General features: G+C 42.9%; 1 protein-coding gene and 1 pseudogene across 3 annotated transcripts; one reads left to right on the plus strand and one right to left on the minus strand.

Moving 5' to 3' along the window:
* Nucleotides 1-284: 284 nt before the first annotated feature.
* Nucleotides 285-7,845, minus strand: LOC137244531 (cell division cycle 5-like protein; annotated as a pseudogene).
* Nucleotides 7,846-8,368: 523 nt separating this feature from the next.
* YME1L (ATP-dependent zinc metalloprotease YME1L) lies at nucleotides 8,369-26,223 on the plus strand. 3 transcript variants are annotated; one of them, XM_067773606.1, is made up of 10 exons: nucleotides 8,369-8,848; nucleotides 9,202-9,492; nucleotides 9,557-9,752; nucleotides 9,810-9,905; nucleotides 17,497-17,579; nucleotides 17,685-18,001; nucleotides 18,076-18,305; nucleotides 25,130-25,290; nucleotides 25,384-25,549; nucleotides 25,614-26,223. In XM_067773606.1, exons 1-10 carry the CDS (start codon nucleotides 8,739-8,741, stop codon nucleotides 26,106-26,108), a joined length of 2,145 nt encoding a protein of 714 aa, XP_067629707.1. In that variant the 5' UTR covers nucleotides 8,369-8,738; the 3' UTR covers nucleotides 26,109-26,223. The 3 variants fall into 3 exon arrangements, with proteins under 3 accessions (XP_067629707.1, XP_067629708.1, XP_067629709.1); XM_067773607.1 differs by having other exon boundaries at nucleotides 17,688-18,001; XM_067773608.1 differs by lacking the exon at nucleotides 8,369-8,848 and adding an exon at nucleotides 8,965-9,135.
* The last annotated feature ends 913 nt before the right edge of the window (nucleotides 26,224-27,136 follow it).

The raw sequence follows: 27,136 nt of genomic DNA on the forward strand, positions 1-27,136 counted from the left end.
GGCGTGATGAACTTTTGTGACCAAATTTTCCGTTTCGTTCCTATTAATGTGATCGTGCATTCCGCTCCCACTTATAGGATATGAGCATAGCACTGTTCTGCTCACACACGTCACAATGCTCGTCAAATGGCGGTCATATCTTCGGTCATTTCACTCTACATTTTCCAGTCTTTTGACAATCAATTTTACTGCGGTTTTACCATTTATATAACCGCCTTATAACTTGAATTTTACCTGCCGATTTACTTTACCTGGAGCAGCCAAATGAATAAAATATGAACCAAAAAAATTAAATTTTCAATATTATTTCCAATTTCCAATATATGTACATGAAATTCGAACTTATATTAATACAGTTCATATAAAAAGGAGTAAGTACTTTAATAATAAATAAACTCCTTAATTGGTTTTTGTTTTCCAATTGAAATCTTTTCTAAGCGAGCAGAAAATAATTTTAAGCTTAAGAAAAAACACCAATTATTTGAATCAATTTACTAAACAACAGATTCGATTTACTCTTTTTTCAGATCAAGAATATTCAAAGGTGTCGTGGAATCCGATTGCTGTCGTAATTGAATTTTAAAGTAAAATATGAATTTAAAAATGTAGGGCTAGTAATTGAGTCAGACTTATTATTGTTCTAAATCTAATCATTCAGGCAATAATTCCGCAACCCTTAGTAGGAGTATTGATTGGTTTCAAATCTAATTCCGACAGCAATCGTATCACGACATTCCTTATTATATATGTATATGAAATTGTAACTTAAATTAATACAGTTGATATAAAGAAAAGTCAGTATTTTAATAATAAATAAACTCGCCTTATTGGTTTTTATTTTCCAATTGAAATCTTTTCCAAGCGAACAGAAAATAATTTTAAGCTTTAGAAAAAACTCCAATTATTTGAATCAATTTAAATCAACAACAGATTAGATTTACTCTTTTTTTCAGATCAAGAATATTCAAAGGTGTCGTGGAATCCGATTGCTGTCGTAATTGAGGAATTTAAAAATGTAGGACTAGTAATTGAGTCAGATTTATTATTGTTCTAAATCTAATCATTGAAGCAATAATTCTGCAACCCTTAGCAGGAGTATTGATTGGTTTCAAATCTAATTCTGACAGCAATCGTATCACGACATCCCTTATTATATATGTACATGAAATTGCAACTTAAATTAATACTGTTTATATAAAGAAAAGTAAGTACTTTAATAATAAATTAACTCTCTTAATTGGTTTTTGTTTTCCAATTGAAATATTTTCCTGTGCAAGCACATCGCTAACCTGTGTTGGCAAAAGATATGATTATACTGTCTTCGATAGATAGTCGGACGAGCCGCTACTCGGGGATGTAGAGATGACCGTTGTGTCGGTGGCCGCAGTTACAACAGCAGTTTCTAACTTTGCACCATCCGTACAGTGTGATGAATGCTTCACTGCTTTTTCCAATTGCTTGGCGCCAGCACTTCTTGCTGTTTGTAAAGCTTTAGCTGTAATGCAAATATATGGATGGTTTAAAGTGGTTTTCGTATGGTATTCAACAACTCACCCTTTACCATCATCACACCCTTCTCATCGATTTTGAATATGTGTACTGTTTCAGTATTCAGACCGTTCGTTTGGTGCAATATTTTCGATTTCATGAATATGTATACTTTCCGTTAGGCAGATAATTAGGTGCGTTCGATTCATTCATATACTGTGGGTATTTGAGCCGTAGACGCAATGGCAGATGTTTTGATTCTTTTTTTAGTGTAACATTTGTAAACAGTTGGGTTTCTCTGCTGTCACCATCACCTCTAGAGAGCTATTGAAGAAACGCTCGACCAAGATAATATGTTGCGATTTACGCGCTTAGATTTCTTCCACCTTATCACAGTTATTGATGGAGAAAATGCGAAAGCCATATTTACCATCCAATACGGAAATGGAACTGTAGACGAAGAAACATTTTATAAAATTTAATAAAATCAAAAAATGATAGTTGTGCTAAAATGGGGTAAAGTATTGTATGTTAAAGTATAGCGAAGTCTCAGGGGCTTTGTCCTGGTGAAAATTGAGTTGGAATAGGTTTTATTCTTCATTCTTAGAAACATGTACGAAGGTACCTGGTAAGATATTAAACATCCTCAACGCTTTTTTTGCAATAACTTAAAAAAAAAAACTCATATTCAAACTTCTGTTTAACTTCTAGATATCAATAGCTACCTTTCCCACCAGGAGTCACTATTGCTTCTACGCCTATGCTATTGTTTCCTACATCGATGAGCTTTGTAATAAAATAAACAGCTATCTCCCCAATCTCTCGAGTTTTGTCGCCTCGCGAAACCTGATATTGTCACCAACCAAATCATCGGTGACCTTATTTAACATATTTACATGGCCGCGCCAAATGTCGACCATATGACATTACCCTACCGAATGTCTTACACCCTAAAATCTTGAGTGTGACTTTCGATCAGGATCTACATTTTGGAGAGCATGCAGTAGCAATTGTAAGGAAAATCCAGAGCTGAAACAAATATTTAATATAATTCGATAAATCGGCAGTATAAATAGACGATTGCATGGTACGCGTCTCCGATATGGTCTCCAAGCCTAAAGGTCACTCAGTGGAAGCAAATACAGGCCTGCCAAAATGCTGCCCCCAAAACCGCTACGGGCTGCCTTCTTATGTCCTCGGAACACCACCTGCACAATGAACCGAGAAAACTCCCAATAAGGGAAAGAAATGAAATGCTAACCGAACAGTTTCTGTAGAATACCTTGAAACCTGGGCATCCCAACAGACATCTGATTGATGATCCAACACCGCTTAGGGGCTTAAAGAGTCATCTCCGTAAGCATTATGAGGAAATACGGCACCTGAGAACTCAGCCGTATGAAGCAAAAAAACACAAGCAGGTCCTCAGTGAACTCCACAAACAGGCGTCGGACCTTTATGCTAGGAATTGCCCGGTGAATCCAGTACTCAAAGAACAGTACCCAAAACTTGCGGAAGAGGACCGCATACTCCCCAGGGAAAAGCGAGTCACTCCAGCTCAACTTCGATCTGGATACTGTAACAGGTTAAACTCTTACCTATCCAGAATCAAACCCGACATACAAAATGTATGCCCGCTTGCAATGTGTCCACACATGACACCAACCATCTCTTTAATTGTACTGTGGATACTGCAACTTTCCTTGGACTCCCGTTAGAGGATACTAATGACAATTTGTGATCGGCCGCACCTATTGGATGGGGCGAAGCACTGCTACAACAACAACAATTCAGAATAATTGGCAATACATACCGGATCAGCGGTAACAGTCAAACATTGATTCTTTAACTCTTCCAGCACAGTTTGTAGATAAATGTACTCCTCTGGTAGTGGTGGCTTCTCTTTAGGTGGCTCTTGTTGTCTTTGCACTGGTGCAGGCTGTTCTGTGTAACCAACATTTGGTGGTTGCGTATTCCATGACTGTTGTTGCTGCGACTGCTGTGATATAGCTGAAGTTTGGAAGTTCATTTGTTGTGGAAATTGCTGTGTTGTTACGTTGTTATTTTGCTGAAATGTTGGATTATAGTAATTGCCCGGTGCTGTAGTTTGCGTTTGGATTGACATATTGCTAATAAATACAAAATACAAATTACTGTTGGCGGTAGGTGGTGGTGGCTGAAAAAGCAATAAAATAACATCGAAAAGGTTACCTACAAATTCTCTTATATACTTGTCGTTAGTTGCATTTTACCTGATATTGTCCATATTGATCAGTATAACCATTTTGATTTTGATTTTGATTTGGATCAACGCCAAAGAGGGGATGAGTTATGAGTGCGGAAGCGGGTGCAGGATCCGGCTTCTTGGGCTGCTTGGTAAGAAGGTGAGTTTTTTATTTTTTAATTTGGCAGATGAAATGCATACGTGGCATGCTGGTATAGTTACATATATCAAAAATCAAGATAAAAATTGTTAGTTCCTAGTTATAGGGAAAATTAAACGCTTAATTTATGTCAGCAGGCAAAACGCTAACTCATTGCAAGTAAAAAAACAGGGAACATATATGCATGCATTCGATACCCTCCAGCAATTTTGTGAAGAGAATTCACATAACCTCTTTTTTGAGTTAAAAAACTCAAAGGTGAATTGTGGCGGTGCCCTCAAGAGCAAACTTGGATCATCCCTTTCATCATTAATAATTTTCTGCCAGCGTCGAGTGCCAGCGTAAAATGAATAAAATTTTGATAAAGATACGTGTAAAGTTCGGATATTTTTTGATCTGACTTTGATATTACCGATAGATAGATAATTTAATTGAGGATTGCACTGCGAGCATTGGTCTTTTGTGCCCTCATCTTCTTCACAGCACCTCATCTAAGCCGACTTCCTTGATGAACTTTAGCAGTTCACTTGGCTTGATTGATTTAATGTGGGAATCCTCTGGCCATGGTGAGCCCATAAACTTAGCCCTACGTCTTGACATACAAAAACTAGTATATACGGTTATTGTATTTATTTTCAAGCACAACAGCATGAAGCATTCCAGTTACCAGTTGGTGTACTACCAAAATGGCTGGCGCTATTCATAGTCCCATAACCGCCGTGTTGTGTTTGGGGTAAATCGTTAGAAAAAAGCTACGTGTTTTGTGTTTGCTGCTGCTGTCTTGAATGATACGGCAGACGGCCATTAGTAACCATTGGTCCTTTTCTATAATTTACCGCATTATATATGCGTACGCGTAATTCCACCAATTCCATATTTTCTTCATTAGTACCCGAACCCAATCCAAATATATAAGCTAAGGCGGCTTTGAGCGCACCTTGTGACACTAATATACCACCATACTCTTTTATAAAATCAGCAAAGTGACCATTTAATTCCAAAGCAATGCCTTGCTGTTGTAGCGACTTACTCATTAACATCACAATTTCTGCCAATTCTTGCAACTCAAGAGTATTGGGCTTGTAATTGTTATTTTGATGCTCCAACGCCTTTAGTTGATGCCGCGTCTCGACCCAGCGGGTTAGGGGATCAGAATATACCCGCGGTAGGTATGCCTGTCGTAAGAGGCGACTAAAATACCAGATTCAAGGGGCTGTGTAGCGCAACCTTTCAGGTTGCCAGCGCAATATATAGCTTCTCCAACCCCAATTGTCAACCTCACCTATCCGCGGCGAATCCTGTTTCACTAACAGACGAGGCTCTGGAGACCCCAAGCTCCTCATGGAACTTGGGGGTAGGGAGGGAATGGGAGGGAATGGCCTGAAGGTTTAATGTGGCCACATAAATCGTTCCCGAGATGGTCGGGCTAGCACCTTAATGGTGCTATGGTACCGGAGCGTACCGGATTTGTATCCGGCAAAGGACCATCACATCGATAACACTCCCCAAAGCCTTCGGGGAGCAACCTTATCGCTACAACAACAACAACGCGTCTCGACCTCCGTTTTAAGAATACGAAAGCGGAAATCAAACATTTTCTGTCGAAAGCTATTTACAAAAAACCGTAAAATGACACCGAGAGGGTCCGAAATATGGGGCTCTATCCATAGTTTTTTTTTTTTTAATAGAACACCTTTCTGCATTGGCTTATAAAAAATTACCCTGGGTGGGTCCGGTTTGGGATCAAAACTAAATGCGCGCAGAAAAAAAACAATAAAACTTATGAATGTATACTCACCGAAATGGTGTGGCAATAACAGTGTTAGGTGTAGCAATTGATTGCGCCTTAGGTAACACTCCTGAAAAATCTGATTCATGTAATGGCGTACTAACGCCACCCTTCAACGGTGTTTCCATATGTGTAAGCGCCATCATATTCTGTGCTTCCTGCATTATGCGATTGGAGAAAGGTGCAGGTGTACGTGGAGTTGCTGCAACTTGTGGCGTAATAGAGTAATCGGCTAACAGCGCATCTGTTGCTTCAACACCACTTTCCCCTGCCACTTCTTTAGCTATTTCACTAGCACGTCCCAATTTGACCACTTGCTGCAACTCGCGATCGGTTATTTGTGGTTGCGGTAACACCAGTTTGGAGCGCTTTCTATCGGGTTCTAAATTTTTCAACATAGCTAGGCGCATATCATTTTCTTTACGTTGCTTGAGCTTTTGCTTATCTTTCTTGCGTTCGCGTTCTTCTTTCTCTGAACGCAGTTCACCATCCAGGTCCTGTTGGCGCATTTTATTAAAGTCTGGTTCTAGTTTTTCAACATTTTCTTCTGAGGTGTCATAGAAACCAATAGCGGGTGCTTTTCAAATGGTATCTCTGGATTGTAGTCGATGCCTTTAACACGTCTGCGATTACCACTACCAATACCGCCAGCACGCAATTCTCTACGCTTTTGCAGTGCGGCCAATCGACGTGCTTCTTCCAATTTTTTTCCCGTGCTTTACGCTTTGCTTTTTTGCCCTGTGTATTGGCACGACGAGCACGTGCCTCAGACAGCATTTCCAGTTCTATTTACATTTAAATATTTTAAATTACAGCGAAAAAAAAAACACAAAATTTTAATTTTCATACCATCTTCATCCATATCTTTGGGATCGGGTCATGCAGGTTTCGTTTCGGGATTTGGATCAATTTCTCCTGGTTTCAGCTTACGCGGATCATCACCGCCATCCTCTCCATCTTCCTTACGTTGTGCTTGATCACTTTATTGATCAGAGTAAAATATATACATAAATATATAAAAATGATGTTATTTGCACTTCTCTGCATAACTTACAGTAAATATTCATAACGTTCTAAACATTGTGCCGCCGTGCGTCCAATAATCGGCGCAATTGTACGCCATTGTGTTGGATTTAATTTGGCTAAATGCAAAAGCTTTTCATCCTCCTCCCGTGACCATTCTGACATCTTTATGCTAGGATCAAGCCATTCGTACCAGCGTGCCTTACATTGCTTGGCAGATTTGCGGTGCAGCAGTGATGCAATACGTCACCACTGGTGTTTGCCATATTTCATTACAGCTGCTTTGAGGATTTCATCCTGAAAGTTATCAATTTAGTTAATAAACGGCCAAGAGTAACCAGTCGCGTCAAATGCTTACCTCAGTGTTTCTCTACACACCACCTTTTATCATAATTCGCGGCATGGTGCTATATAATTGTGAATTCTTTCGATGCGAACAAAAATCAAACCAAAAATTTTTGTCGAAATAAACAGCAAAAATCATGGTAATAGTGCAGTTTACGGTACCAACCGAAATTTGAGCCAAAATTTTCGAGTGAGGTATCAAAAGACGCGTATTCACGTCTAGATCAAGAATCCGAAAGCGGAGGTTAACTTGTTTTACCCGTTCAAAAGATATTAACGAAAAACCGAAAAACGGGGGTGGGATCCATAGTATTTTTGCGCAGAACACCTTTCTGCGTTGGCGGCCTTCGGCCGCGCTTATAAAAAAATAACCCTGGGCTACGCCATGCCAAGTTCGGGTGTGTGGTATAACCGTGGCTACCGCCACGGTGATGCACAATTTTTTTTGTGGGTACAAACACAACAACAACCACATGAAAATCGCCAACTTCAACTGCAAATATCTCCGGACAGATAAAATTTTTCTTTACCGCCTTCGGATTATTGTTCTCAAGATTAGGGTGGGTACCGTAAATTGCACTACTACCAAAATCATTGTATATTAAAGACTTTGGGAAAATTTTAGAATAGCACCCCCCGAGTTCGGGGTAAAACTTGGCATCAAATGAAAGAGGGAGTTCTCCCGATCACAAATATATATATTTTAAAGTGCGCAAACTTGTAATTTAAAAGTTATTTGCTGTTAAAGTTTGCAAATTTCTATAGCACTTTAAATTACAATTTACACATCTTTCAAAACCTTAATCCACATAATATCTATATAAATTGGCAACGATAAACTCAAATTGCATTTTTGTATATTTCACATTTCATTTTTGCATTGTGTTTACTTATTATAAATGTTTTTATTAAATCAATCCCGCTTTTGTAGCAACATGCACATATATATATATATATTTTTTATAGATGACATTACAAAGCTGTGCTGCCACATATATATACGTATACACATATAAAATTTGTATAGAAATTTGCAAACTTTAACACGAAATAACTTTTAAATTATATCTTTCCGGAGATATTCCATTTAAAACTCTCAAAATTGAAAAAATTTTCCACCACAAATGTTTTGCTGTCTCTGCTGAATTAGAAATGGCGGATTTTTTTGCACGCAAAAATTACGTATTTTGCTATCCCTATAAAAATGATAGGTGCGAGAGAGCACGATACATTGTGGGAAAGCAAAATTTGTGAGCATGCTATTTCATTTGCACAATTTTTCATTTCAAATCGTCACCCCTGTCAAAAATTCGTGTGACTGTGTGCGTTTTTGGTCACACGATTTTTGCAGGGTAATTTTTCTTGTGCAACTGAAATTGAACCCCTTTAGTTTCTCTTTACTTTTACTTTGACATTGATTAGAATAATTTTTCTCCATCAGTTTCATTATAAAGAGAACATGAAAATATTTGTTTCAAATTTTTAGTTAGTTGCTGCCTTAAGCAACGATTAAAAAATAAATAAAAATAAAAGACTGCACAAAATTCACCATTATTGCTAGTGAAACAGAGATGTATGCTTTTAACAGCTCGCGTTTGGATGTGGTCAATTTCTATTATGATTTGACATTTCAGTTGTCATCGCGTAAAATCTGACTCAATCCGCCTGTATTTTAGTTAAATAAAAAGTTAAATTTACAGAAAATAGTTATGTTTTGTGCATATTCACATTTGGGTGGCCTGGGACGCACGCCAACTCATAATCGTTACATTGCACGAACGAGACAAGCTGGCGAAAGAGTAAAACCAGGGGAAGCAACGTAAGCAAATTTACGATACGAAAAAACCTTTTGTATATATTTTTTAGGCAGCTTTTCATACATGTAAAATAGAGACATAGTTGAAAACTTTACGAAGCATAGTTGCGGCCATTGTTTACTAAAATTAACAATGGTTGGGGCATTCAACCTAAAATCTCCAAACTGTTGAGGGTCAGAACGTTTAATAAAATTTATGCGTATGAAAAAAGGGATACAAAGTAATTTCACAATTTGTGATATTTCGGAAGTGTTCATCATTTTATTGTATTGTAGTTTACGAAAACATGGTATATTTAACACAAGTAGCTTTGATGGCAAATATGTGTGAGTTTATGATATCTACTCCCTTACAGGCCTACGCAGTTTGACATCTTAAGCGATTTATCTCAAATTATAAGCAAATTTCCTCGTAATGTGAGACGTATCATTGAACACAATGCTAGCTCTTTATCCTTCTTCGATTCGCACCGCTTACACAATATACCTTCTAAAGCGAAAGCCACAGTCACAGAGAAAGGTGTTAGTATTAGTTTTGATGTGGGCTTACTTATGCGAAAACGTTCCAAGCATTCCATTGACATTACTTTCAATGCCCGTGGGCCAATGAATTCCAGCTTGCTCAACCCGTTCACTGGACAAAGAATGTAAGAAACAAATTAATACAGCTACATCCTTAAATTGAAATCAATAACTTTTCTTTCTTTGTAGAGAATTTTCGCGCCAATTCAAAACTGATCGATCAATCGCTGCGGAAATGAAAAGAAATCCTACAATATTCTCAAGAATAAAAACAGTTTTCGGCGGAACTGCGCAAAAAATCGAAACTGGCTCGGCTCCTGTCCAAGCAGAATCGTTGAAAAAACTACTCCAAAAGAATGCATTGCAAGGGCAAAATAAGGGCGAAGTAATTATTTAAATATGATTAATTTTCTATAATTGTAATATCATTGTATTATTCTAGGTGGACAACATAAAAATTGCGTTTGCTGAAGGATATTTGGCTGCTGCAAACTCTGAAGATTCACCTAAATCAGGAAAGACTTTGAAATACCTTAAGGTGAGTATTGTCCCATGCACCGAAGTCTGGCACATACAAATAACGCAATATTTCGCTGCCACAAATCCAAAATTTGATAATCTTTGGATCCTTCGCTTGCAAAGTTTGATTATTTATCATTTTGGTCTGTTTAGACTTCAAACTTAGAATACTAAATATACCTAATTATATTAACTGTACTGTCAGAATGCAAATTGATTTGGCATGTAGATTATTAAAGCGGACGGGCGAGTCTGGGAGGCACTCCTTAAGCGAGTTTGGAAGGGACGCTTTTCCAGTCCTCCCTTGCCAAATTAAGGTAACAAACTTTTTAGTTCAAATTTTTCCAATTAGCTTTGATATTTACGATGTCGGAATGTATGAAACTTCGATCAACACAGCTCAAAAATTTCCAATCAACCCCTGCTTCCACTAATGGGTAGACAATAAGTTTTAGTAAAATGTCGAATTGCAGGAAGATTCAAATCGAGACAGCGCAACATACATTACTGCTGTGTTTATAGCATTTGGTAATGAGGGTGTTATTTTTGTAAACTGATTCCCACCTGTCTTCAATTTAGTTTTAGGGACGTTTCTACTTTTCGTCAATGGTCCTCCTTGCTGCATTATAGTCCTTAATAAAAATTAATTTCTCTATATGTATGTAAAAAGCGAGACAGGCTCATATTGCTTCCTACAATTTTCTGTGGTATTGATATTAGAGAAAAATTACAAAATTTGCAAATGGAGATTGTTACTAGGACATTCATTTGTCCTGGACGGCAAATAACTTCTTGAATGAGATTTAATTCAAGAAGCTTAACTGGCCTCCCGTTAACTTATTACAATTATCCAGAAATCATTGCTTAGCCAGGATATTTAAGTCTTCAGAAACGGGGTGCATTTCCGAACCAATATCCAAAAAAGTTATACCTTATCGCATAAGATGCATAATAAGTGGAGTGAAGTGTTTTAAAAGTACACTACTAATTCAGTGATCACAGCTGTATATAAGTTGATTTCTCATGAAAATATCGTTTCGAAAGAAGCTTCTAGTACTGGAAACCAAATTAATGTATAATTGTAACCCAGCAAGACGTGATGATGGTCGGATTCGTTTGTAAACATTCCGATCATCACAGCAGTGCGGGTTCAATTCCCACTCCCGGGAGAAGAGACTTACAAGTTATAATGAAACAGCTTTAGCCTTGCCCGTCCTGATGTCGAGTTGTTTAAATTTTTCCCCAAACTTTTAATGAAATTAATTTCTGTTGTGAACAAATCATATAGTTTTTATTGAAAATGAGTTGGTTGACACCTTTCAACTGTAAATCTAATATTTCGGATAGCCCTGAGAGCCTATTTACGAGGGACCAAATCCCACTAGCGAATTCGTTTTTGCATTGACAAAACGATTTGGAAAGTGTTGTAGAGGTTGTTGTTGTTGTTGTAGCAGTGCTTCGCCCCACCTAACAGCCGCGACCGATCACAGATTGTCATCAATATCCTCTAACGGGAGTCCAAGGAAACTTGATGTTTCAACAGGGGTGGACCATAAGGAAAGGGGTGTTAGAGGCGTTGGTTCCACATTACAATTAAAGAGATGGTTGGTGTCATGTGGGGACACATTGCAAGCGGGGCATACATTTTGTATGTCGGGGTTGATTCTGGATAGGTAAGAGTTTAACCTGTTACAGTATCCAGAACGAAGTTGAGCCAGAGTGACACGCGTTTCCCTGGGGAGTATGCGTTCCTCTTCCGCGAGTTTTGGATACTTTTCTTTGAGTACTGGATTCACCGGGCAATTCCCGGCATAAAGGTCCGACGCCTGTTTGTGGAGGCCCTGCTTGTGTTTTTTCGCTTCATACGGCTGGGTTCTGAGGTGCCGTATTTCCTCAAAATGCTTACGGAGATGACTCCTTAATCCCCTAGGCGGTGCTGGCTCATCAATCAGATGTCTGTTGGGATGCCCAGGTTTCTGGGTATTTAACAGGAACTGTTTGGTCAGCATCTTGTTTCTCTCCCTGATGGGGAGTATTCTCGTCTCATTATGCAGATGGTGGTCTGGGGACATAAGAAGACAGCCCGTGGCAATTCTGTGAGCAGTATTTTGGCAGGCCTGTAACTTCTTCCAGTGGGTAATTTTTAGGCTTGGCGACCATATGGGTGACGCGTAGCACGTAATCGGCTGGCTAATTGCTTTGTATGTAGTCATGAGCGTTTTTTTTTTTCCCCAGGTACTACCAGCATGGGATTTGAGGATTTTGTTACGGCTCTGAATTTTCGGAACAATTACGGCTGCGTGCTCACCGAAATGTAGATCCTGATCAAACGTCACACCCAAGATTTTGGGGTGTAGGACAGTCGGTAGCGTAGAGCCATCAACTGGATGTTCAAAATGGTCGACATTTGGGACGTCCATGTTGTAAATAAGGTCGCGGAAGATTTAGTCGGTGATAATGCCAGGTTTCGCGAGGCGAAAAAACTGTAGAGATCAGAGAGGTAGCCGTTTATTTTATTGCATAGCTCATCGATCTGTGGGCCTGGGCCTGTGGCCATTACTGTGCAGTCATCGGCGTAGGAAACGATTGTGACTCCTTCCGGTAGTGAAGGTAGCTTAGATATGTAGAAATTAAACAAAGGTGGGGATAGGACACCACCCTGTGGCACCCCTTGTTTAATTCTCCTTGGTTTTGATGTTTCGTTTCTGAATTGCACCGATGCCTGCCGACCACCCAGATAATTTGCGGTCCACCTTTTAAGACATGGGGGAAGGGTAGACCCTTCCAGGTCTTGCAGTAACGAGCCATGGTTGACCGTATCAAAAGCTTTTGATAGGTCTAGCGCTACGAGTACTGTTCTATGGTGGGGGTTTTGATTTAAACCGCAATTTATATGGGTGCTAATGGCATTTAGCGCGGAGGTAGTGCTATGGAGTTTTCTGAAGCCATGCTGATGAGAGGCTAGCTGCAAATTTGCTTGGAAATAAGGGAGCAAAATGGCTTCGAGCGTCTTTGCCACTGGCGATAGGAGAGATATCGGACGATACGACTCTCCTATGTTAGCTGGTTTACCAGGCTTTAGTAGCGGGACCACCTTGGCCATTTTCCATTTCTAGGGTATGACAAAGGTGGAAAGAGACAGGTTGAAGACCTGCGCTAAATATTTGAAACCCTCTTTCCCTAGGCTTTTAAGCATCGGCATGGCTATGCCGTCTGGGTCCACTGCTTTGGATGGTTTAGCGCGACCAATGGCGTCCTCAACCTCTTTAGCGGTGATGGTGATTGGTGACGTGCTGAATTTGTGTTTATGTGCGTGTCTGTTGGCCGTCCGTCTATCTTTGTCGACCGTAGAATGCATTATATATTGTCGGCAGAAAGCGCTCGCGCATTTTTTCGCATCCGACAGCACTTTGTCGCCAAAGGCGATGGAAACTTTGTCTTTGTGCTTAGTCGGATTCGATAGGGACTTTACGGTGGACCAAAGTTTACCCACACCGGTAGAGAGGTTGCAACCTCTTAGGTGCTCCTCCCATTTTGGCCGCTTGTGTTCATCCACAAGCAATCTGATGCGTTGCTTTATATCCCTTATTTGGGTTCGCCTGGATCAAGCTGCCTTATAAGGTCACGTTCTCTCGCTAAATTTGCGGTCTCCGCCGGGAAGTGGGGCCGGATTTCGTGAATTCTCCCGGCGGGAATGAAACGTGCCGAGGCGGATTCAATGACCTTGCGGAAGGCACGCTCGTCTTGGCGGGCATAATTCGGGATAGGGAGGGCAGCAAAGAGGTTGTCTGTAAAAGATTTATATTCTTCCCACTTTCCTTTTTTAAAGTTTATGAAAGTGCGTTTTTCCGTGACGATGAAGTCGGCGGTACGCTTGAGCGAAATAAGTATAGGCAGGTGGTCGGATGCCAATGTTACCATCGGCTGCCAGTTGACGCAGTTTACGAGTTCTGCGCTCACGATTGAGATATCTGGCGAACTGTGACAGCTTCCTACCATACGTCTCCGTTTATTGTGCAAAACGTCGTTTCTTCTATTTGACCCGCCAACATCTCACCCCTATTGTCCGCCCGCAAATTTGAATGCCATAGATCGTGATGGGCATTGAAATCGCCTAAGATAATGCGATTGTTGCCAGTGAGTAAGGCTCTGATATTAGGGCGGTATCCACTGGGGCTACAGGTGGCAGGAGGGATGTAGATGTTGATGATTTCAAGGTTTGCATCGCCTGACCGGACAGATAGGCCTTGACGTTCTAAGACATTGTCCCTGCGGTCGATGCCAGGATCAAAGATATAATATTGCACAGAGTGGTGTATGGTAAACGCGAGGCCGCCTCCATTTCCGCTCTCGCGATCTTTTCTGTGGACATTATACCCAGAGCAGGTCTGCAATGCAGATCTTGCTGTGAGTTTAGTCTCTTGAATCGCAGCACTGCGGATGTTGTGCCGCTTCACGAAAACGACTATCTCCGTAATCTTCCCAGTTAGTCCATTACAGTTTAACTGCAGAATTCTGAAGTGCATGGGGGGAGACGTCGCCACTCTGGGGGTAAGTGACGGGTGACTACGCCTGGGTTGAGGAAGGCCAGGACGCAATTGCTGTTGTGGCTCTGGGACTGGGCGTCCTTGGGCAAGCATTGGGGTACCCGGATGATTTGGGTTTGCGACCTGGCAACATGGCGCGATGAAACCCGTCAGGGGGTTGCCGTCGCGGAGACCAGAACATCTAGGAAAGTGGCACCACCCAAGGCAGGAGCTACATTGGGCGGATGTCGCAAACATATATATTCTGTGCTGGCAAAAGGTGCAAACGGAGGTGGGGACTAAGAGTCTGTTTCCTTGACCTACACGATTGCTGCCGGAAAAGAGGGGGGGGGGGGGGGAGAATACGGGGGCAGGGGCTGTTGCTCAGCATTGCTTCCGACTTACTACGAAGATTGTAGTTATGAGTGGTAGCAGCTGTTTGAGTTGTTGGCGCCGTGGGGCGCGAGCAGCAGCGGGTACTTGTTGTGGCTTGCTGAGCAGCGGGGCTGCTGGAAGGTAGTGGGGGGGGGGGGGGGGGGGGGCGCTTAGGCGTAGACTACGGGACGCCCTTGGGCGTGAACAGCAAGGAGCCACAAAAGATTTATAAAAGTTACGTGGACGTCGGGTTTTGGGATCAAGCCCAGAACAACCTGTCCGATGCAACCATCCCTTACACGAGACACACTGAACAGAGTATGACCGTCCTAAAAAGATTCTTTTCCGGCAGATGCAGCAAAACCATTTCTCAGGACCAGGGTCAGGAGACGAACCCGGATTGGATTCGACACCTTCCCGGAGCAAGAGAATATGGAGCAGTCCTGCTGCAAGGAGCTGCTGGGTGGATGACAATTTGTGGAGGGACGCAACAAATTAAATGGGGTTACACTGAGATGACAGTCCTTGGTCGGGACAAATCCCGAGTCGCTCCGGTACATAGAACCGACTGCCTTGGGAAGCAGTGTTGTAGAGGTGATAGTTTTTGTTGTGTCAATATTTTGCAAATCGAGTATTTTACTTAAGGCAGATGCTCGATCAGGCATCCACTACTTGATCCGACAGTTGCGATTCTCTACAAAAAAAATAAACTGCGTCAACTGGCAGCCCATGGTAACATTGGCATCCGACCATCGCCTTCGTCGATAAAGTGCTGTCGGATTCGAAAAAATGCGCGAGCGCTTTCTGCCGTCAATATGTAATGCATTCTACGGTCGACAAAGATAGACGGAGGGCCAACAGACACGCACATACACATAAATTCCGCGCGTCACCAATTACCATCACCGCCAGAGAGGTTGAAGATGCCATTGGTCACGCTAAACCATCCAAAGCAGTGGGCCCAGACGGCATAGCCATGCCGATGCTTAAAAGCCTAGGGAAAGAGGGTTTCAAATACTTAGCACATGTCTTCAACCTGTCTCTTTCCACCTTTGTCATACCCGAAAAATGGAAAATGGCCAAGGTGGTCCCGCTACTAAAGCCTGGGAAACCAACTAACATAGGAGAGTCGTATCGTCCGATATCTCTCCTATCGCCAGTAGCAAAGACGCTTGAAACCATTTTGCTCCCCTACTTCCAAGCAAATTTGCAGCTAGCCTCTCATCAGCATGGCTTCAGAAAACTCCATAGCAGCACCACCACCGCGCTAAATGCCATCAGCACCCAGATAAATTGCGGTTTAAATCAAAACCCACACCATAGAACAGTACTCGTAGCGCTAGACCTATCAAAAGCTTCTGATACGGTCAACCATGGCACGTTACTGCAAGACCTGGAAGGGTCTACCCTTCCCCCATGTCTTAAAAGGGAGGACCGCAAATTATCTATGTGGTCGGCAGGCATCGGTGCAATTTAGAAACGAAACATCAAAACCAAGGAGAATTAAACAAGGGGTGTCACAGGGTGGTGTCCTATCCCCACTTTTGTTTAATTTCTACATATCTAAGCTACTTTCACCACCAGAAGGAGTCACTATCGTTTCATACGCCGATGACTGCACAATAATGGCCACAGGCCCAGGCCCATAGATTGATGAGCTCTGCAACAGAATAAACGGTTACCTCCCTGATCTCTCCAGTTTTTTTGCCTCGCGAAAGCTGGCACTTTCACCGACTAAATCTTCCGCGACCTTATTTACAACATAGACGTCCCAAATGTCGACCATTGTGAACATCCACGTCGATGGCACTACGCTACCGACTGTCCTACACCCCAAAATCTTGGGTGTGACGTTTGATCAAATCCCTCGCTGGCAGTACCTTGGGAAAAGATAAAGAAACGCTCATTACTACATGCAAAGCAATTGGCCAGCCGTTTACGTGCTACGCGTCACCCATATGGTCGCCAAGCCTAAAAACTACCCACTGGAAAAAGCTACAGGCCTGCCAAAATACTGCTCTCAGAATCGCCATGGGCTGTCTTCTTATGTCCCCAGAACACCATCTGCATAATGAGGCGAGAATACTCCCCATCAGGGAGAGAAATGAGATGCTGACCAAACAGTTTCTGTTGAATACCCAGAAACCTGGGCATCCCAACAGACATCTGATTGACGAACCAGCACCGCCTAGGGGCCTAAGGAGTCATCTCCGTAAGCATTTTGAGGAAATACGGCACTTGAGAACCCAGCCGTATGAAGCAAAAAAACACAAGCAGGTCCTTGGTAAACTCCACAAACAGGCGTCGGACCTTTATCCAAAACTCGCTGAAGAGGAACGCATACTCCCCAGGGAAACGGGTGTCACTCTGGCTCAACTTCGTTCTGGATACTGTAACAGGTTAAACTCTTACCTATCCAGAATCAACCCCGACATACAAAATGTATGCCCCACTTGCAATGTGTCCCACATGACACCAACCATCTCTTTAATTGTAATGTGGAACCAACGCTTCTAACACCCCTTTTCTTTATGGTCCACCCCTGTTGAAACAGCAAGTTTCCTTGAACTCCCGTTAGAGGATATTGATGACAATTTGTGATCGGTCGCGGCTGTTAGGTGGGGCGAAGCACTGCTACAACAACAACAACAACAACAAAAAAAAAAAATAGGCGACAGAATTAAGGTTCTCAAACGTGTTTGATTACAGGTTTTCCAACAGCTTTTGGTGATAGTTGTTTTTATTGGCATTTTTCTAAGCTTATTTTCATCTTCAAATGGATCGATGTTCAGGTAAAAATAAATAGCATTTAACGGAATGGTTGTTGAATTGAAATACATTCAAATTAAATACTTTCATTTATTAATCTGCTTCAACAATGAATTTTCTTATGAAAGTAGAATACAACTGGGAAATCAAGTTGAAGTTGACCCGGAAGAAATTCATGTAACGTTTGATGATGTTAAAGGTTGCGATGAAGCTAAACAGGAATTAAAGGAAGTCGTAGAGTTTCTCAAAAACCCAGACAAATTTTCAAATCTTGGGGGTAAACTACCAAAGGGTGTCTTACTGGTTGGGCCTCCAGGTACCGGAAAAACACTACTGGCTCGTGCTGTTGCTGGTGAAGCGAACGTTCCATTCTTCCATGCCGCTGGTCCAGAATTCGACGAGGTCTTAGTAGGTCAAGGGGCAAGACGAGTACGTGACTTATTTAGTAAGTAAAAGCAACAATTATTATGTAAATCTATTTTATGATCAAACTTGTATCCCTCACATGAAACATTTTAGAGGCTGCAAAACAGCGAGCACCTTGTGTAATTTTCATTGATGAAATCGACTCTGTTGGAGCGAAGCGAACAAATTCTGTTTTACATCCATACGCCAATCAGACAATAAATCAGTTGCTGGCTGAAATGGACGGTTTTCATCAAAATACAGGAGTAATTGTACTAGGTGCTACAAATAGGCGCGATGATTTAGATCAGGCACTATTGCGGCCTGGGCGTTTTGATGTTGAGGTGAGTCCATACATTTTTTTAACAAATAGGTTCACATGTCAACGCTTCCCAAGGCAGCCGGTTCTATGTACCGGAACGACTCGGGGTTTTTCCCGGCCAAGGGCAGTAATATCAGTGTAACCCATTTAATTTGTTGCGTCCCTCCCACAAATTTTCATCCTTGCAGCGTGACTGCGCCATATTCTCCTGCTCCGGGAAGGTATCAAACCCAATCCGCGGCCAGTTCCTGATCGCGGCCCAGAGAAATGGTTTTGCTGTGTCTGCCGGAAAATAATATTTTTAGGACGGTCACACTCTTGCCAGTGTGTCACTTGTAAAAGATGGTTACATCGCACAGGATGTTCTGGGCTAAACCCCAGAATCGTGGTCCCCGTAACTCTTACACATCTTTGCTGGGTCCTTGCTGTTCACGCCCAAGGGCGTTTCGTGGTCTGTGCCTCAGATCATGCCGATGCTTAAAAAACTTGGCGGAGAGGAATTTAAATATCTAGCGCATGTCTTCAACCTGTTCTTGTCCACCTTCGTCATCTTCGAAAAATGGAAAATTACCAGGGTGATACCGCTACTAAAGCCTGGGAAACCAGCTAAAGCAGGAGAATCTTATCGTCCGATATCTCTCCTATCGCCAGTCGCCTAGGCACTTGAAGCCTTTCTGCTTCCCTATTTCACTTCAAACTTGCGTCTTGCCAATCATCAGCATGGCTTGAAAACTACATAACACTACCACCGCGCTAAACGCCATCAAGACGCAGATAAATTGCGGATTGAATCAAAAAACGCTTCCCAAGGCAGTCGGTTCTATGTACCGGAGCGACTCGGGATTTTTCTCGACCAAGGACTGTCATTTCAGTGTGACCCCATTTAATTTGTTTCGTCCCTCCCACAAATTGTCATCCTCCCAGCAGCTCCTTGCAGCAGGACTGCTACATATTCTCTTACTCCGGGAAGGTATCGAACCCAATCCGGGTCCGTCTCCTCACCCCGGTCCTGAGAAATGGTTTTGCTGCATTTGCCAGAAAAGAATCTTTTTAGGACGGTCATACTCTGTTCAGTGTGTCTCGTGCAAGGGATGGTTGCATCGGACAGGTTGTTCTGGGCTTGATCCCAAAACCCGACGTCCACGTAACTTTTATAAATCTTTTGTGGCTCCATGCTGCTCACGCCCAAGGGCGTCCCGTAGTCTACGCCTAAGCGTATCCCCACTACCTTCCAGCAGCTTCGCTGCTCAGCAAGCCACAACAAGTACCCGCTGCTGCTCGCGCCCCACGGCGCCAACAACTCAAACAGCTGATACCACTCGTAACTACTACCTTCGTAGTAGAGCTGGTAGCAATGCTGAGCATCAGCCCCTGCCCCCGTCTTCTTCTCCTCCCCTCTTTTCTGGCAGCAATCGTGCAGGTCAGGGAAACAGACTCTTAGTCCCTGCCTCCGTTTGCACCGTCTGCCAGCACAGAATATATAGGTTTGCGACATCCGCTCAATGCAGCTCCTGCCTTGGGTGGTGCCACTTTCCTAGATGTTCTGGTCTCCGCGACGGCAACCCCTCGACGGGTTTCATCGCGCCATGTTGCCAGGTCGCAAACCCAAATCATCCGGGTACCCCAATGCTTGCCCAGTCCCAAGGCCACAACAGCAATTGCGTCCTGGCCTTCCACAACCTAGGCGTAGTCACCCCTCACTTACCCCTAGAGTGGCGGCGTCACCCCTCATGCACTTCAAAATTCTGCAGTTCAACTGTAATGGACTAACTGGGAAGATTACGGAGATAGTCGATTTCATGAAGCGGCACAACATCCGCATTGCTGCGATTCAAGAGACTAAACTCACAGCAAGATCTGCATTGCAGACCTGCTCTGGTTATAATGTCCACAGGAAAGACCGCGAGAGCGGAAATGGAGGCGGCCTCGCGTTTATTATACACCACTCTGTGCAATATCATATATTTGATCCTGGCATCGACAGCAGTGACAATGTCTTAGAACGTCAAGGCCTATCTGTCCGGTCAGGCGATGCAAATCTAGAAATCATCAACATCTACATCCCTCCTGTCACCTGTTGCCCCAGTGGATACCGCCCTAATATCGAGGCCTTACTCACTGGCAATAATCGCATTATCTTAGGCGATTTCAATGCCCATCACTACCTATGGCATTCAAACTTGCGGGCGGACAGTAGGGGTGAGATGTTGGCGGATCAAATAGACGAAACGACGTTCTGCACAATTAACGGAGACGCCCCCACACGTATGGTAGGAAGCTGTCATAGCTCGCCAGATATCTCAATCGTGAGCGCAGAACTCGTAAACTGCGTCAACTGGCAGCCGATGGTAACATTGGCATCCGACCACCTGCCTATACTTATTTCGCTCAAGCGTACCGCCGACTTCATCGTCACGGAAAAACGCACTTTCATAAACTTTAAAAAAGGAAAGTGGGAAGAATATAAATCTTTTACAGACAACCTCTTTGCTGCCCTCCCTATCCCGAATTATGCCCGCCAAGACGAGCGTGCCTTCCGCAAGGTCATTGAATCCGCCTCGGCACGTTTCATTCCCGCCGGGAGAATTCACGAAATCCGGCCCCACTTCCCGGCGGAGACCGCAAATTTAGCGAGAGAACGTGACCTTATAAGGCAGCTTGATCCAGGCGAACCCAAATAAGGGATATAAAGCAACGCATCAGATTGCTTGTGGATGAACACAAGCGGCCAAAATGGGAGGAGCACCTAAGAGGTTGCAACCTCTCTACCGGTGTGGGTAAACTTTGGTCCACCGTAAAGTCCCTATCGAATCCGACTAAGCACAAAGACAAAGTTTCCATCGCCTTTGGCGATAAGGTGCTGTCGGATGCGAAAAAATGCGCGAGCGCTTTCTGCCGACAATATATAATGCATCCTACGGTCGACAATGATAGACGGAGAGCCAATAGACGTGCACATAAACACAAACTCAGCGCGTCACCAATTGCCATCACCGCTAGAGAGGTTGAGGACGCCATTGGTCGCGCTAAACCATCCAAAGCAGTGGGCCCAGACGGCATAGCCATGCCGATGCTTAAAAACCTAGGGAAAGAGGGTTTCAAATATTTAGCGCATGTCTTCAACCTGTCTCTTTCCACCTTTGTCATACCCGAGAAATGGAAAATGGCCAAGGTGGTCCCGCTACTAAAGCCTGGGAAACCAGCTAACGTAGGTGAGTCATATCGTCCGATATCTCTCCTATCGCCAGTGGCAAAGACGCTTGAAGCCATTTTGCTCCCTCATTTCCAAGCACATTTGCAGCTAGCCCCTCATCAGCATGGCTTCAGAAAACTCCATAGCACTACCTCCGCGCTAAATGTCATTAGCACCCAGATAAATTGCGGTTTGAATCAATATCCCCACCATAGAACAGTACTCGTAGCGTTAGACCTATCAAAAGCTTTTGATACGGTCAACCATGGCTCGTTACTGGAAGACCTGGAAGGGTCTACCCTTCCCCCATGTCTTAAAAGGTGGACCGCAAATTACCTGGGTGGTCGGCAGGCATCGGTGCAATTCAGAAACGAAACATCAAAACAAAGGAGAATTAAACAAGGGGTGCCACAGTGTGGTGTCCTATCCCCGCTTTGTTTAATTTCTACATATCTAAGCTACCTTCACCACCGGAAGGAGTCACAATCGTTTCCTACGCCGATGACTGCACAATAATGGCCACAGGCCCAGGCCCAAAGATCGATGAGCTATGCAATAAAATAAACGGCTATCTCCCTGATTTCTCCAGTTTTTTCGCCTCGCGAAACCTGTCATTGTCACCGACTAAATCTTCCGCGACCTTATTTACAACATGGACGCCCCAAATGTCGACCATATTGAACATCCACGTCGATGGCACTACGCTACCGACTGTCCTACACCCCAAAATCTTGGGTGTGACGTTTGATCAGGATCTACATTTTGGTGCGCACGCAGCCGCAATTGTTCCAAGAATTCAGAGCCGTAATAAAATCCTCAAATCCCTTGCTGGCAGTACCTGGGGAAAAGATAAAGAAACGCTCTTGACCACATACAAAGCAATTAGCCAGCCGATTACGTGCTACGCGTCACCCATATGGTCGCCAAGCCTAAAAACCACCCACTGGAAGAAACTACAGGCCTGCCAAAATACTGATCTCAGAATCGCCATGGGCGGTCTTCTTATGTCCCCAGAACACCATCTGCATAATGAGGCGAGAATACTCCCCATCAGGGAGAGAAATGAGATGCTGACCAAACAGTTTCTGTTGAATACCCAGAAACCTGGGCATCCCAACAGACATCTGATTGACGAACCAGCACCGCCTAGGGGCCTAAGGAGTCATCTCCGTAAGCATTTTGAGGAAATACGGCACCTGAGAACCCAGCCGTATGAAGCGGAAAAACACAAGCAGGTCCTTGGTGAACTCCATAGACAGGCGTCGGACCTTTATGTCGGGAATTGCCCGGTGAATCCAGTACTTGAAGAAAAATATCCAGAACTCGCAGAAGAGGAACGCATACTCCCCAGGGAAACGCGTGTCACTCTTGCTCAACTTCGTTCTGGATACTGTAACAGGTTAAACTCTTACCTATCCAGAATCAACCCCGACATACAAAATGTATGCCCTGCTTGCAATGTGTCCCCACATGACACCAACCATCTCTTTAATTGTAATGTGGAACCAACGCCTCTAACACCCCTTTCCTTGTGGTCCACCCCTGTTGAAACGGCAAGTTTCCTTGGACTCCCGTTAGAGGATATTGATGACAATTTGTGATCGGTCGCGGCTATTAGGTGGGGCGAGCATTGCTACAACAACAACAACAACAACATTGAATCAAAAACCCCAGTACTGGCAGCGCTAGATCTATCAAAAGTTTTTGATACAGTCAACCATAGCACGTTACTGCAATGCTTGGAAGAATCCTCCCATCGGTGCAGTTCAGTAAAGTAACATCTAAACCCAGAAGAATTAAGCAAGGGGTACCACAGGGTGGCGTCCCATCCCCGCTTTTGTTAAACTTCTACATATCGAAGCTACCCTCGCCACCAGAAGGAGTCACCATGGCCACTGCCTCCGGCCCCCACATCAATGAAGTATGTTATAAAATAAACAGCTACCTCCCTGATCTGTCCAGATTTTTCGCCTCGCGAAACCTGACACCAAATCTTCAGCGACCTTATTTACAATATGGACACGACAAATGTCGACCATATTTGATATTACGCAGTGGGTTAGGGCGCTTAGAATATACACACGGTAGGTATGCCTGTCGTAAGAGGCGACTAAACTACTAAATTGATTCAAGGGGTTGTGTAACGTAACCTTTTCAAGGGTTGTCAATTGCGCAATTTCTCCAACCCAATTGTCAACCTCACATACCCGTGGCGAACTCTGTTTCTTTAGCCGTGGCTCTGGTGACTCCAAGTTCCTCATGGATCAAGGGGTTGTTGTTGTTGTTGTAGCGATAAGGACGTGAAACCTTCTAGGCCATTCCTAGATCCATCAGGAGTTCGGGGTCGCCAGAGCCTCGGCTGTTAATTAAACAGGATTCGCCAAGGGTGGGTGAGGTTGACAATTGGGTTGGACAAGCTATATATTGTGCTGACAACCCCCTGAGAGGGTTGCGCTACACAACCTTTTGAATCAATTTGGTATTTTAGTCGCCTCTTACGACAGGTACACCTACCGCGGCTATATTCTAAGCCCCTTAACCAGTGGGGGGGGGGGGGGGGTTGGTTAAGGGGTTGGGAGGGCGGAATGGCCTAGAAAAAAAATCGTTCTCGAGATGGTCGGGCCAGTACCTTAATGTTGCTTGTTACCGGAACATAACGGATCTATATTCAGCGAAAGAATATCAAAGTTTCCTTATAGCTACAACAACAACAAAACTAATAACTACTTGGACATCCACGTCGATGGAATTATGCTACCGACTGTCTTACACCCAAATATACTGGGTGTGACGTTCGATCAGAATCACTTAGAAAGCAATTGACCGACCGATTGCATGTTACGCGTCCCCAATATGGTTGCCAAGACTCAAGGTTAGGACTCAAGGAAGAAAATACAGGTCTGCCAAAACGACGCTTTCAGAACCGCTACGGGTTGTATTCCTAAGTCCCAAGAACACCACTTACACAATGAGACGAGAGTACTTCCCAAAAGGGAGAGTAATGAATTGTTGAACAAACAGTTTCTGTTGAATACCCAGAAACCTGGGCATCCCAACAGACATCTGATTGAAGAGGCCACACTTCCCAGGGGCTTAAGAAGTAATCTCCGTAAGCATTATGAGGAAATACGGCACCTGAGAAAAAAAAAATCAAACAGGTCCTCAGTGATATCCATAAAAAGGCGTCAAACCTCTATGCCAGGAATTTTCCGGCGAATCCAGTTCTTAAACATACCCTAACCTCGCAGAATAGGAACGCACTCTCTCTAGGGAGACGTGTGTCACTCTAGCTCAACTTCGATCTGGATACTATAACAAGTTAAACTCTTACCTATCCAGAATCAACCCCGGTATACATACACCGATAACACTCCCCAAGAACTTCGGGGAGTGTCCTTATAGCTACAACAACAACAACATATGCATAATGTATGTCCTGCTTGCAATGTGTCCCCACATGACACCAACCATCTATTTAATTGCAATGTTGAACCAACGCCTCTAACACCCCTCTCACTCTGGTCCATCCTTGTTAGAGGATATTGATTACAATTTGGGAATGGTCGCGCCTATTAGATGAGGCGAAACTCTGCAACAACAACAACAACATGTCAAGCAAAACATTCATATGAAATTAAATAAATTCATTATAGGTTGTGGTTTCTACACCAGACTTTACTGGCCGTAAAGAAATACTGTCGCTATACTTGGCAAAGATTCTTCATGATGAAATAAATTTAGATATGCTAGCTAGAGGTACATCTGGTTTTACAGGTGCAGACTTGGAGAACATGATTAACCAAGCAGCGTTAAGGCATGCATTACATTTAGTTTATTTATTTTGTTTTGAATTATTGATTTATATGTATTTAATGTGCAAAGGTATATAATCATATATTTTTTAAAGGGCTGCTATCGATGGTGCTGAAACGGTCACCATGAAGCATTTGGAAAGTGCGCGTGACAAAGTTCTTATGGGTCCTGAAAGGAAAGCACGGTTACCAGACGAAGAGGCAAATCTCATTACGGCATACCATGAAGGTGGGCATGCTGTTGTTGCTTATTATACCAAGGTGATATATACATAAATGCACAAATTTTACTCATTAAATAATTTTTAACGATTCAATTCACTAGGAGTCACACCCATTGCACAAGGTAACAATAATGCCACGTGGGCCTTCACTTGGCCACACTGCTTATATACCAGAGAAGGAGCGTTATCATGTGACTAAAGCTCAACTATTAGCCATGATGGATACTATGATGGGAGGACGTGCAGCGGAGGAGTTGATTTTTGGAACGGAGAAAATTACGTCTGGTGCGAGTAGTGACTTAAAACAAGCTACGTCCATAGCTACGCATATGGTTAAGGATTGGGGTATGTCGGAGAGAGTGGGTCTTCGAACTTTCGATAGCACGAAGGGACTTGTAGCGGCAGAATCACTTGGTCCCAATACAGTTGAAATAGTTGATGCAGAAATAAAGCGAATTTTAAATGAAAGTTATGAACGAGCAAAAGCGATATTAAAGAAACACACGAAAGAACATAAAGCTCTGGCCGAGGCATTGTTGAAATACGAAACTCTCGACGCCGAAGATATAAAAGCTATAATGAATGATTCGCATTAAGGAGAATACTCTATATATAATTTAGTAACTTTTTCGGTGAAATTTTTAACAACAAACAGTTAATAAAGACTTTAGCTCTCAAGCTAGAAGAAGAAGAGTTATACATAAATTAAAACTACTTCCTTTTTGCTCAAGTATTTTCAACTAGACCATTTTTTGTAAAGAGATAAATAGGTTAACGATCTGAGCCAGATAAAAGTCTGGCTCAATTTCTGAGTCAGATAATTTGTTAATTTCTCTTTAGCTTGATAGCGCTGCCTTAAATAAACCTGTTTTTTCAAAAATAGTTGTCGCTGCTTGTCCTTTTAACAGAATTATTGTGCTTTGGCAGAGGAATAACAACTCTTGTGATAAAATGCTACGACGACATCTGCCTATCACAAATATACGTACAAAAATATCACGACCTCTGCTTTTGAAGTCTGCAAGGTTTGTGTATTCGACGTCTTGCGATTCACCATGTTTCCCCAAATGCGCAAGACGGTATTCTGTTATTACCAAAGAAATTGAAATTATAAGAAGGTTGAACACGCCAGTATACGAGTTTTTTTTTGGCGAGTTGAGTCCAGAAGAACAAATTAGTGGAGTTTACCACATGCCACACACTATTTTTCGTGATTGCCAAGTTCAACAAATGCAAGCCGCGGCTAGCATATTTTCGCCGCATAAAATATGAGAAATTTCAAAATACAAATAATAGAATGAATAAAAATGGTCTTGTCTAGGGCTTGGTCAAGGCGAATTCAGTACCAGGTGTTGTTATCCCAACAGCTGATTGGTTCTTGATTATTTTCCATACAACGGCTTGTACAACCAGAGAATTTAAACACAATGAGAAGGCGTTTTTGCTAGATTCCAACTTTTTTGCATGTGAATACGTCTTGCACTTCACCACACACAATCCAATTTCAATGTTAACCAGTTAACAGCAGAAAATTCTCTGTCAACAGTTTCAGCTGGTGTATAAATTCTCTGGATTTTCTCTTAATATGATTTCTTTGTGGGAATATAGGTATTTAGTAGGATTA

The sequence above is a fragment of the Eurosta solidaginis genome, chromosome 3 (assembly GCF_040869045.1).
Source record: "Eurosta solidaginis isolate ZX-2024a chromosome 3, ASM4086904v1, whole genome shotgun sequence".
In the NCBI taxonomy this organism is placed as follows: domain Eukaryota; kingdom Metazoa; phylum Arthropoda; class Insecta; order Diptera; family Tephritidae; genus Eurosta; species Eurosta solidaginis.

Coding starts and splice junctions, on each gene's coding strand:
- YME1L (XM_067773606.1), top strand. CDS start 8,739: ATGTTTTGTGCATATTCACATTTGGGTGGCCTGGGACGCACGCCAACT. Junction 18,002..18,075: donor ACGAGTACGTGACTTATTTA/GTAAGTAAAAGC, acceptor GAAACATTTTAG/AGGCTGCAAAACAGCGAGCA. Junction 18,306..25,129: donor CTGGGCGTTTTGATGTTGAG/GTGAGTCCATAC, acceptor AATTCATTATAG/GTTGTGGTTTCTACACCAGA.